General features: G+C 38.5%; 2 protein-coding genes across 5 annotated transcripts in view; both read right to left on the bottom strand.

The window, feature by feature from the left end:
- Window positions 1-9,284, bottom strand: part of sipa1 (signal-induced proliferation-associated 1) — a 48,275-nt gene extending 38,991 nt beyond the window's left edge. The window contains exons 1-2 of one of the 3 annotated variants that reach the window (XM_015056761.1): window positions 9,121-9,284; window positions 6,116-6,276 (exon numbers count right to left, since the gene is read on the bottom strand). The gene's annotated coding sequence lies outside the window, so the exon portion shown is untranslated. Of the gene's footprint in view, window positions 1-6,115; window positions 6,450-9,120 lie in introns of those variants that run through there. The other 2 variants (XM_015056760.1, XM_015056765.1) reach the window with 2 other exon arrangements.
- A 1,898-nt stretch (window positions 9,285-11,182) lies between these two features.
- Window positions 11,183-13,065, bottom strand: part of LOC106962371 (histone acetyltransferase KAT5) — a 14,493-nt gene continuing 12,610 nt past the window's right edge. For both annotated transcript variants that reach the window (XM_015056755.1, XM_015056756.1), the window contains one exon: window positions 11,183-12,765. In XM_015056755.1, the coding sequence (XP_014912241.1) occupies window positions 12,631-12,765 (135 nt within the window). In that variant the 3' untranslated portion in view covers window positions 11,183-12,630. The remainder of the gene's footprint in view (window positions 12,766-13,065) is intronic.

Here is a 13,065-nt window from a genome sequence, read left to right as displayed (position 1 = left end):
AGTGAAAATGACTGAGAAAAAAGGGGAAGTGAGACAGAGCTGAAATTCAGAAGCAAAAACAAGAAACCGAAACAGTCCCTCTTCCCCCTGTATGTCACCACGCTTACATCTCTTCTGTCAGTGTGCAGAGTGCGGTCACCGCTCGGCCTTCGTAACAGGACATCAGGAAGAACGCGTACTGTCTGAAACCGCTCTCACTTCTTTATTAGAAGCGCCTTTTTACGTGCAAATGAAACGGTTTGAGAGAGCAACTTCCTCCTCCACGTTTGTGAAAGAACAAAAGGGGCCGTTCGACGTGAAACAAATGCAGTGACGATCGTTCATATTTCGCACGTCGCTCCCAAAATAGCAGGCTCTGTGCGAGTATTTTTAAACTGCGATCGCAATGGCATCCCTTCTGCCTTTTTCCAATCTTCATCGACCACGTATTGTGATAGAGTGACGTGGCGCCTGGATGAATGGCCGGTCCCGGTTTGCTTTCAGTAGCTCTCAATGCCCCTGAGTGCACTTCTTCAGTAATAGCGGCGAGAACAATGACAAAGAGCCACTGCACCATGAAATGGCTTAACGTGTGTATGACACAGCTGAGTGGGACGCAGGGACATGGTAAACATATTTCTGAAAGTCTTTTTGGTTTGCATCAGATTCTTACATTTGAAAAAAAAAACAAAACAATAGTTTGAACATAATTTATTACATTGTGGTTTGTCTCTAAAAAACTGAGCTATGTAAACACCAACTAACGTGACTTAAAAATCTTTTACATTCCTTGATTAAGTTTAACATTTTTTTGACAGTAGAAGGGCAGTAACATAAATTACCAACAAAAGATGAAAGATTCCAGATATTTATTTGCTGATTTGGCAAAAAACCATGCATTGTCTTTTTCTGCTTTAGATTACAAATAAATATATTGAAGTTTGTGGTTGTGATGTGAAAAAATGTCAAAAGGTATAAGGGCTATATAGACTTTTGCAAGAGTTTGTATCTTAATCACTGAAATAGTTATAAAGGGTCATTTAAAGCTGCAGTAGCTATCTTTTATTTAAAAGAATATATATGTTTTTACATTTTCCGTTAAAACTGTCAACTTGTTGCAAAAGTATGAGGTAAATAATCTGTGAAATAAAAAATAAAAAACAGAGTTTCTCTGCCGTCTTGCTGTGGTTTTACTGCCATCGCTCAGTCAGAAACAACCAATCAGAACCACGAGGAGGGTCTCAGCGCTGTCAATTAAGATCGTGTATGCGCTGCTCTCACCCTCCACCTTGCTGGTAAAGCTCCTTTCCCACACTGGAGACTGAATGCTCAAGCTCGTTAGCATGGACACCTATAAACAGTTTTTCTGTAATGTTAAGTTGTTTTTCCACCATTAGCACAACATTACCCGATCATGATTAACAGCACTAAGACACGCCTCCTGGCTCTGATTGGTTGTTTCTGACTGAGCGGTCTATTTCTGCAGATGGCAGCAGGACCACAGAGAAGAGGAGCTATTGCGACATAGTGACACCTTTAACATATATGCAAAATATACTGTATATTTTTTATTAAAGGTAAGTATTGCAGCTTTAACAACAATAATTATGCTAATCGAACATGATTGACAACTTTGTCTTGTCGTTTCTGAACCAGGCTAAAATGGTTGATAGATTATTTTTCCAGCGTTAAGTCAGTGACTGTTCCTCCAATGCCTAAAAAGTCTAAACATTTTGTCTTGCGCAGACAATGAGGGTTGTAAAATCCCTGAGGGAGATTTTAATAGAAAAAGCACCAATACGGTTATTTTGAAAAGCACAGCAGTAACTCTCCAGGCCTCTACAAATAATAAAATGGCCGCTGCTGAGTAGATATATATATATCATACTTCCTCATCTCTTAAACTCCAGGTGACCCTGAACATCACAGCACCTTCACCTACACTTTATGTTTCTTTCCGCTACATGTTATTTAGGAGGGGAAAAACGATTACAAAAGGACCAGTGGTGCATTGGGGCCAGGTAAGAGCGTAGAAAGCAGGCTGAGAGGATTCACCCAGCAGCTCATATTGGAGGCATCCTGCCATCCGATGAGGGGGAGGCTCAGCTTGTCAAGCTGCCTGCCTCACTGTGAGCCCCTACAGGGAGCCTGGCAGGGCGTAGTCACGCAAAAAAAACTCCTAAAAAAACCACGGATGATATAATGCTGACTCAGCCCAGAGCAAAATCTGCCTAGTAACGTCCCGATATTTAAATCCTACATGGTAATCTCGTGCAGCACAAACTGAAAGCAGACAACTGGAAGCCTGGAAAGCAAAGTTTAAGGTTCAGATTTTGGCATCCGCATGACGTCAGGAGATACCAGCAAGAATTCATCTGGTAAAATTTTCAGGCTCTTGGTGCATAAATGCAACAATCAGAACTGTCTGTACATCGGCAGTCCTGAGATTTAAGTCCAAAAGAGGCTTAAAGGAGCTAAAATATCAGCCTTCTAACGTTTCATTGTTTTTGTTTCAGGAAGCAGAAATTTGGTTGGTAGATTTTGCAGTTTGTTTTTGACCCACAGCAAAATATCATTATGGTTCTTTTTATTGATTTATCTTTAGTTCTTAAAGTCTGATATAATATCCTTCTTTAACTCTAGCTATTTATGTTACTTGATATTTATGTTAATGCATTCTCATTTTTTACCCTTTTAATGGATTTACTTCTTTTTACCAAGCTTTAGATAACATACATTTTTTATAATTTCAATTTTTTTTAGTTTTTCATATTTTATTTGCCTTTTATTCTCCACGTTTATCAAATTGTCAGGCTTCCCCCTCCACATATAGGCGTATTTCCTTGTTTGCCATTGCCATTTCAACACTTTATGTTTTAATCTGAAATCTCTCTGGGGAAAAGAGCTTCAGAAATAAAGACTGACTAGCAAAAAATGTGTAATTTTGCAAGTTTTTATGTTCATTTAAATCTCATACTGACTGCATCAAACCTCGACCAACAGATGTAACGTGTACAGTATATCTGGAAGATAAAACACAAAAGAAAAAGTACGTGAAAAATGAAGTACATCCCCACACACCACTGATATTTGTGAGGAAAACTCAACACATGCAAACGGATTCAGGGGAGTTCACGTTTAACTCAGGAGGTGAAAGGTCAATCGAAGAGACCAAATCACCAACTCTCCACCACCAAAATGAAGAGGTGCTTCATTTTGGTTTCATACTGCCATATTCTTCTCAGAAAGAAGCAACTTTCTCTTGGAAATCCTTTCAAACAAATCATATTTGTTAGATGCTCTTGTCCAGTCGTCCTCCAATTATTGTCATTATTTAGCTCCATTTCTTCAGCCGAATTTATCCCAGGAAAAAGAAGCTTAAAGTCTGATAGTTCAACCAACTTCTTCTACTCAAGCATTCAAGACTCAGGCAATGTCTTCGTAATTTCTCAGAGAATTTGGAGGGACATCCACTCCTATCCATGCAAAAAGCTTAAAATTTCACACTTCTGTTTCATAATTTCCTTACAGCTAAAAGATTATCTACATTATCTACATCCACCGTTCTATTTCCTAACTTTGTAAAAGCCAACACACACCCACAGACTCCACAGAAAAAATCTGCAAAACTCCAGTATTTATGGAGATTTTCTCACTTGCTCACAAATAATTAATTTACTGCATTTAACAAAAAGCTCCTAGCTGCTAATTTCTCCTTTAAATGCAAAGATAGCAGCAACAATGTACAACGATTTTCAGATGTAGCCTTTTCTTCTTTGGCTTAGAGGTTAGATGAAAATAATTACTGAACCTGGAAGAGACAGAATCACTTAGTTTATACTCTGGCAAACTGTTCAGGCTGCACCGTCAGATTATTAAGAATTTAAAATAATAAAAACGCAATGTTTCAATCATTAAATGTCTATCAGAATTGAGATTATAGAAAGAGAAGAGACAAAAGCAAGTCTACTTTCCACTCCATTCAAGAGTCAAAAAAGGAACAGAAAAATATCTACAAATAATTTATTTTTTTTATTGTTTTAAATCAAATGGTTATTTGCATTTTTATTCCCGGAAACTCTCACCTGCCCTTCCCACTAACACAAAGTGCTTTAACTCTCAAAGCGCAGGCTAAAATAATTGGTTGAGGTGATTAGATTACAAAAAATAATGAAAACCAATTTAATCTAATTGCCACACTATAATAAGTGGAGTAAATTTCCATTAGAGTGACTTTTAAAACCTCTTTCCGGGGAGAACTGCAAGCAAAATTCAGCCGTTTAAATGTAAAATGCAAGGAACAAAAAATAAATTATAACTTAGAAATCAAAGGCTTCAGTTATTTTGGTAATTTACTTATTTATATTACATTTGGTTCTATGCTAGGTAGATCTAAAACAATTAAAACGGTTTTATAACTTGAATCTGTTTGGTGAGTGAAACAAAAATATTCAACCCTGTGAACTTTTTAATTTGTCACCAGAAAAATTTACACATTTTATTTTACACAGCAACACAACTGGGGAAAAAAAAAAGATGCATGGTTTTTGGAAATATGTGCAGTGGGGAAACTGCAAATTTGACTTATAAAGGCTTCCTACTTGCCCCACTTTGATAGAGGGGGGCAGATTTGTGAGGTACACAAGCAATCATCATCCTGTCAACAATTTCTCCAGAATATCTTAGATCTCTGCTCCTTCTGGGTTTGTTGGCTGATTCTCTAATGAACTAACACTTGACCAAGCTGAATCAGTTATTTTATTTCTGAATGATGGACTGAACAGAGATGTTTGTCATAAAATCCCAGCGAAACACATCAAAATTTGTGGCTGTAATGCAGCAAATCGTGAAACAAATTCAGAGGTATGAATATATTTACAAGACAGGGAAATGTTACTGTTCTTTAGGTTTGATGTAAAGAGGAAGGCAGAAATATAAATGTCATCAGCAGCAAAATTTAAAGGTCAGGCTGTGTTGTTTGAGCACCATCATGCACTTCACGCTGAAATATTTGTTAGGGTGAGCATCTGCAGGAGGAGAACGACAAGGTGGATTGTTCAAGTTAAAGTCGGTGAAAAGAAAAAAAAAAGAATAAATCCTTCCCTTTCTGTCAGCTCCAGCTGCATTTTATCCCTCAACATGTTGACACCAACCACAGCGAACACCAGCCTGGACAAGGAGTCATGATGCTCAATGTAAATGAAATGGCCCATCCTTTGAGTGCACTGGCTTACATAAGCTGCCACTGCTGCTGCCTGCCTGCCTTCCTGCCGCTCAGCTTTTCTTTTTGCAGCCTCTGTAAGGACCCCGTATCCCTGACGCACAGCCCCATGTTTAAATCAGTCAAGGATGAGGAGCCTGACTCCTGCATCCCTCATTTTCTCTGCCACCTTGAAAACAACACCCCGGTCCAGGTTGCGCGTCTCCCTTCCATCATTGTCTCTGCAAATCATTCCAGACTGTCGGAGCAGGATTTGAAAACATGAAACATATGGATGCTCTCTTTGTTATCCCTGCATCTTTCATTCTCTAAGTGCCCCCCCAACCCCCAATCCATCCATCCATCCATCCATCCTCCCCCCTCCTCCCTCCACCTTGCCCCTCATCTCTAAGTCCTGCAGCCAGAAGCGCTCAAGGTTTCGTGGCGCCTTCTTGACAATGTCATAACACTGGTTTTTAAGACAATCGCCTCGTTGGAGGGCACACAATGGAGGGAGACAGGATAGATGACGGCGTGTTTGTGTGTGTGAAGGGGTAGATGATAAAGAAGGAGATGGGGGGGGTGTATTAGTGTCGGAAGAGGAGGAGAGGAGGGCAGGCCTGGGATGAAATGCGACAAAGGTTGTGAGGCGCTTTCAAATGTCCAATGTCGTGAGTGAATTTTTAAGGTTTGATGCGTTTCTAACTGAGGAGAACGTGATTTCCAGGGAGGTGACAGAAACACAAAGGGCATGAGGCAGAGGGGGGAGGATGCCTGCTCGTTATTTCGTATCCCCTACATTGTCTCTGAATGGATGGGGAGCCTGGAAGAGTACACGCGTGCCGATACAGAGGAAACACGGTCCCATCCGTCCAGATTCATTATCAGCACAAAGAGGACGCAGGCGGGCCGGGAGCGCAGAAAGACGAGGCTTACCTCCACATTTCAGTCCTGCTCGACCCTGCCTTGTTCCATCCTGTTCCTCTCTGCCGACTCGCTCTCCTTCTCTCCCCATGACAGCATTTTTCTGCTATCTATCTCCACGGTGAGGGAGCTCCTGCCGCCGCGGTTCCTCCCCAGGGCTGTCCTCCCTTCCTCTAAACCAAAAAGGAAAAAAAGAAAAGAAAGAAGAATCGCGAAATAGCTCTCAGCGCACACACACACACACACGCACACACACTTCCCGATCCCCGCGCCTACAGGCGAGCTCCTCTGTGCTGTTTGCTGAAGTCAAGAAGAGGCAGGTTGATTTGTGCTGCCCTCCCTCCCTCTTTCTCTCCCTTCTTGCGCTCCATTCACATCATAGCAAAGCCGTCCCCCCTCTTTCTCTGGCTCCCTCCCTTTTTCTCTCCCTCCTGCCCTCCTCCTCGTCTCCTTGTCGGAGAGACGGACAGACCGCAGCGGCAGAGAGGAGGGCCGACACCGACGTGCAAAGAGGGTCACTTTAAACATTTGCAGAAGCACATGCTCAATAGGCTTAAACAACAACACAAGATGACAAAAAGCAACGTGGTGGGATGTTGGATGCTGACGCAATATGCCGAAATAACTACTGCTGCTCATTTACTCCCATTTGTGGAGAACTCTTTTAAAGATGCTATACGGTCCCCTAAGACAATTCGGGAATAAAAACCGAGCTGGGTGATGAGGGACGTATTTCTAAAGGACTCCACAACACTTAAACATAAAAGCGCACTGGAAGAAAATAGCTGCTCATAGTAAGACAATTTTATTTTTATAGCACGTTTTCAGCAACAAGCAGCTCAAAGTGCTTCACATGAATAAGAAGAAAATACAAACGAAACAACAAAACCAAAAGAAAGAGGAAACGGGAAAAGTATAAAACTACATATTGGTTCCCCATGTTTAATAAGAATAAGAATAATTTAAAAACTGGTAGAGGTATCTCTGGATCTAAAGTTTGGATTAGAGAGGTAAAAAAAAAACTAGATGTTGGTTCCAGTTGTTCTGGGTTGAGTTCTAGATTTGAATAAAGCTAAATGTTGGTTCTCCATGTTTGATCCTTGTTCTGGGTTGCTAAGTTATAAACTAACAGACGTTTCTCTAGGCCTTGCTCAGATATTAAAAGTATAAAGCTAAATGTTGGTTTAAGTAATAAGTACTTCACAATTTATAATAGTAATAAACTAAAAAGTATAAAGCAAACAAACAAGGAAATTGATCCACATTTTTAATCTAAATATCAAAAATATGATATGAAATAATAGATTTTTATGTAAGTATGTGTATATGCAGTGTTTTTCACAAAAGAAGGTCATATTAATGCAACCTGAACAACCAAAAAAAAACCTATGTGGGGAGAAGAAGCCCACTCTGTGGTTTCTGGACCTGACCAACAAAATATAAACAGTTTGTGTCCAGGATGTGTGGGGTCTGCTGCCTTTCCCCTGATCTGATGATCTCTTCCACAGACCTGACTATATTTTGCTGTTTGGGCCTGTTATGCTTTGTTGCTTAGCATCACACAATGACGGACGTGTAAAAGATAGACCAGATAAGCGCTCCTGTGGCAGGTTGCACTTCCTGAGTTGCCAAAGAAAGTTTACATGTGGAGACCATCTCAATTTCTGAGAAAGGATAGTACCTTAGAACCATAAGTGATCTTCTTAAGGGGAAAATATCATACAGGGTTTTTCCCCAGTGTATTATAAGCCTGGCGGGCCACCAGGCTTTACTTATGCCCCCACGAGGCGAAGCATTGCTTACTTTAAATTTTGTTTTCATGTTTGCATTTTTTAAGACTTTATAGTTGGTGTTCAGGTATTAATCTAACAGTCTTTCAATAACACATAATTATCAAGTGGTATTTTCAAATTTCCTGTCAACTTTAAACATTTTTAATTCAAAAACATGACAGACAGCTGGATGAATGCCTGCCCTGGAGCCCAACCACCAGGCTTAGAAAGTTTTCTGGGGGAAACCTTGGTTACACATAACCCAATCAAACCCTTTTTTAAAAAGGAATCACATCTTATAACATTTACTAACATTTTTTGGAGAGATTAGTTAAAATTTACTTAAGGCCATTAGAACTGAACTGTAAAATCAAGAAATCTCTTAAATGTCTAACAAGATGAAGTGGGTTAAGAAATCTCAGAAAGTGTCACATCATGTCCTAATCTAAAGACATTCAAGAATAGATAAAGTCTTTTGAAGTCATTTAGTCTGGAAGTGGTTAAAAAGACGTTTCTAAGGCGTCAGGCTTCAACAAACCGCAGAGAGAACAATTATCCACTGCAGAACCCAAAACGTCTAAAGCACGGCAGACCTCTCTTCACTCATAAGGCTCATGATGCAACCATCAGAAAATGACTGAGCAAAAAAAATGGCATCCATGGGAGAGTTTTGGGATCTTAACAAAGCAAAAACAACAACAACAAAAAAAAAATCCCTCACTCATGGTAGTCGAAAGCCATCTTGATCCCAGGATTTGTAGGAAAACATCTGGTGTGAAACAGCTTTCGAGAAGACGACCATCAAAACAGCAGTCAAATATATATGTCTCATTAAAATTTATGCAATAATCTGAAACATTTAAGTGAAAAAAAAAAGAATAAATCTTTATGGGTGTAAATACATTTTCCACAACTCTGCATATCTAAACTGAGTTTGATTAATTTTGCAGAAAGGTCTGGCTTGTAGTGTCAAGACCACCTACATGCTCCAAAACTGATGTTTCTGCACACAAGAGATAAAGACACAAAAGCTGCAGGGGCAAAGGTGAAAGTGGGAGTGTGGGCATCTGTGTGACGCTGTGTTTATTTATAAAGGCCTCTGTGTATGTCCTAAGCGTGAGGCCAGTGCGGTTTGAGATCATCACAACACTCAACCTGCTTAGCAGCAATGAGATTACAGGAGTTTAACCCCGTTGTTTTCCATCCCCATCATCATCCAGCACGGCACCGAAAGGAACAACATACCTGCAAATTTGAGCAAATCGTCTGGTGATGCTCAAGGAGAGGATGAGTCACTCTGCTTAACCTCAGCACAGTGTCCGGCACCATCCCCCTAATTACAGCGTAGAGGTTCGTCCTGGCCGTAACATATGGCTGTGTGTGTGTGTGTGTGTGTGTGTTACGAGGTCAACAGCTCCGGTCTGAGGCTGGGGGCAGGGAAGGAGGAGAGGCCTGCCGTGTTGGTGGAGTGTGTCTTGGGGAGATAAGAAAATTCAAAACAGAGGCAGGAGACGATAGTTAAAACAGTTTTCTAACAAACAAGCTCATGTCTTGGTTTGCCAATTAATGGTTAGAGGATTAATTTTAAATGTGTTTTAATCAGAGAGGTGATCCTTAAAAGGAGAAATACTCACAGCCTACAAGAGCAGAAAATCATGTCACTTTTTGACTAAGCTCCATTTACTTGTACCAAAATGAATCTTACTGCCTAAAAGAACTAAAACCAACATTGACTACAACTCATTTTCACACTGGTCCAACTCTCCAGATTTTGACACAACCAACCCTAGCACTTCCAGATACACAGGATCTCAATATCTACTTTCAAGCTGGTGGCATTTTGACCAAAAACATGAATTAACTATCTTTGGTTTTTGAAGATAAACGTCCCAACAACACTGTCCGATGTTACAGTGACACCATGTGGACATGCACTTATTAAAATAAGAATGGATTCATATATTTAAAGGAATACTTCAAAAAACAAATTTTTCTATAAAAAGTCACTTTTAGTCATTCCATTTAAAAAGCAAAACTCGTGTTAAAGAGACGTCACTGTGTTTGTTATATTTCAAGCAATTATTTCTGCTAACTTTGACGAGTAAGGCTTACAGCTAACATAGTAAAACATTGAGATGCATTGAAAAGCATCATGCATTGTACAGTTTATGCACTGAATATCTGATTGAGGTTCCCTTTGAAATTTGATTTCAAAATAAAACTGTTTGACTACTCAAAGTGGAGGTTGAAAACTAAGCAACAGACCATCCCCTCCTCCTTAGCCTAAGATGGTTATGATATCGTCTCTGGATCAGAATTGGCTTAATACAAGGAATATAATAGTAGCTCATGTCCTGGTTACATCTATGGTTCCTTAAGTCTGATTCCAGCCAGACCAATTCAGATCTAACAAAATCTCTTGATAAGGCTTGGCGTCAAAAATCTTAAAGGATGCGGGTTATTCCTGTTAATTGTGCAACTTTTCCATTAATTTTCTTCCTTCATTTCCAGCTTCCCCTCCCCCCGTTTTTTTCTTTCTTTTTAAGCAATGACCTTTAGTGGCTTACCACTTACCTTCCATATTTTGTTAATGACACATTTGTGTAAAATATATTTTGTTGGTCGTCTAATTTTCTGAGAAATTAAATTTAGGTTTTCCTAACAATGTAAGCTAGCGTAATCAAAACTAACGAAAAACAACACGCAATTCATTTGTTTTACTTTTCCATTTAATAAATGAAACCATTTTTTAAATATTCTAATTTATTGAGAATACTATCTCAATAAATTAGAAATTATAATTTATTGAGTCCAGCTGTTGAACTAGAGCTAATATGTGGTGAAGCAGAGATACATCGTGTCAAGTTAGCTATTCAAACTTCACATAAACCAATAAAATGCTAAACTAAACTTGTCAAAATGTCATACTTGATGAAGAAAAGCAATTGCTTCCTGTTAAGGTTAAATTTATTTGCTACGGCTCTATATATCGGGTTGCGTTACCTTCTTTTATCCAGTATTCGTTCCGTAACATAAACACTGAACTTAAGCGTCCGCCATTCTACGCAATTAAGTTAACTAAATTCCGCCCTCTAGTGGACAAGTTTATTTGGTGCAAGAGTGAACCTTTTCTGCAAAAACCTGATTTGTAGCGCAGCATTTTTCCTGTTAACAAGAGATCCGCCCAGCAGAAACCGCAGTAAGATCTGCTTACATCTGATGAGGATGATATGTGGATTTTGCATGACGTTCTCTTCATGCAAGCCACAAAAAATGCTGAATATACACACCATTAAAGACACTTGTATGATTTTTAGGACTTTTTTTATGAATTCAACAAGGTTTCCATATCAAATGTTCAAATGACACTAAAGTGTTGCACACTTAAAGATATACCAAGTATTTTAACAGGACAAATTCACCTTTTTTTTCACATGTAAACATTAAAACAAGTTTATCACTTAATTCTTTCATGTTGTGCAGCCTGTTAGATAAGAGTTAAAATAAAGGAACTGTACAATAATTTTACATTCCTCTAACAGTTCTGCATGGCTTCTGTCTTCAGTATTTACAGTCTCCAGGAACAGATTCAACTGAGGGAAAATATTTTGTGACACAGGATGTGAATAAAATACAAAAAAATAAAAATCAAAATCTTAATGGTCAGCACACAGCAGCATTTGTACTTCTGCCCATTTAAAAATAGGGTAATAAAAAACAGAACTAGGTCTGTGATAAACCTGAATAATCATGTTGGTTTATACAAATATTTACAGAGGATGTGAAGAATAGATAATTTTCAAATTGCCACTGTTTCAAGAACACTATATTCATAGGCTGGTACTAAAAAAAAAACCTACAAGAAACTTATTTAAGATTTTAGGCACTCAGAGAACCACAAATGGAAATTATTTTGACTGAGAATTATATTGGGCATATATCTTATTCTGTAAATTCAATCCACTGCTCTAAATTTTAGCAACAGATTGGAATTTGTGGGGTTATCCCCCTCCTTTACCCACCAGGACAGATTAGAGATCCTGCAGCCTGGCTGCTTTTTAAAAGGAAATAACGTCACTTAAATTGAAACAGTAAAATAATTTTTCTTTCTGTGTGTGTGGAGCACAATGTTTAATCAGAGCAAAATGGAATATTGCTAAACTATGTTGCATTTGAAAAACCAAAATATGTGTTTCTGATGTTGGATTATTTTTTAAGCCTTTCCGGGATAAATAACTTGGTTGATAATATTCACACTTGAAATATGGAAAAAGATGTTGACCAAAGGATCAAATAATAATTATAATTTCAAGTAAAAAAAAAAAAAAACATGGAGTTCTGCCAACAGAATAAATATTTAACTTTTAACCTAAAACTATAAATCCCCACATTGGACAGCTTGAACGTTTCCAATGTCGGGTTTTAATTTTACATTATTCAACAAACAACTTCAGTCACTTTAAACGCAACATTTTGGTTAATTACCAGCAATGTTTCCACAGTGAAGAGCGCCGAGTTTTGTTACGTCGTTACTCATTTCCAAGAATGTACAAATATATTAATCAATAAACGATGAGCGCTGCGAACCAAAGCTTATGCATCTCAAGTAAGTCCATGTTCCACTGTATATCTGAAGAGAAGTCCAAGAATAATACAAAAAAAAACTTGATCTGATCCAACACTTTGCTCCATGACTGCTGTCCAGGTTTGAGGGTTTAGTGAAGAGAAAGATGAATTTTTCTTTTTTCTTTTTTTTTACCACTTTCCTCTTTTGCTCCAGTCCTTTGGAGTGAAGTGGAGACATTTAGGGTCGATGCGCAGGTGCCTCTTCTGCATGGCTTTCTCATGTCCGTCCACAATGTCCTCAGAGAGAGTCAAGATGTACTGACCCTGGAGCAGAGAACGACGTTATTTACATGTTTACATCACAGCGTCCATGCTTATATAACGCAGCCCTGCAATATTTTGACAGTTTTCTTTCAGAAATTGTACCAGAATCTCAATAAGTCTCATATAGATGTATAAAAATTCATCATTGATATTTGGAGATAAATACCTGACGTCTAAATGGCTACCAGTAGCATCAGTCAAAATAAATCTTGCATTTTATAAATGCACGTTTGCAAAAAAAAAAAAAAAAAAAAAAAAAATTTTTTTTTTTTTTTTTTTTAAAAAAATTTCATTTTTTAA

The sequence above is a fragment of the Poecilia latipinna genome, unplaced genomic scaffold (genome assembly GCF_001443285.1).
Source record: "Poecilia latipinna isolate Pla-1442-1.1 unplaced genomic scaffold, P_latipinna-1.0 Scaffold1404, whole genome shotgun sequence".
Taxonomy (NCBI): Eukaryota; Metazoa; Chordata; class Actinopteri; order Cyprinodontiformes; family Poeciliidae; genus Poecilia; species Poecilia latipinna.
Note: the sequence above shows the minus strand (reverse complement) of the source record. Positions and strands in the feature narration are given on the sequence as shown.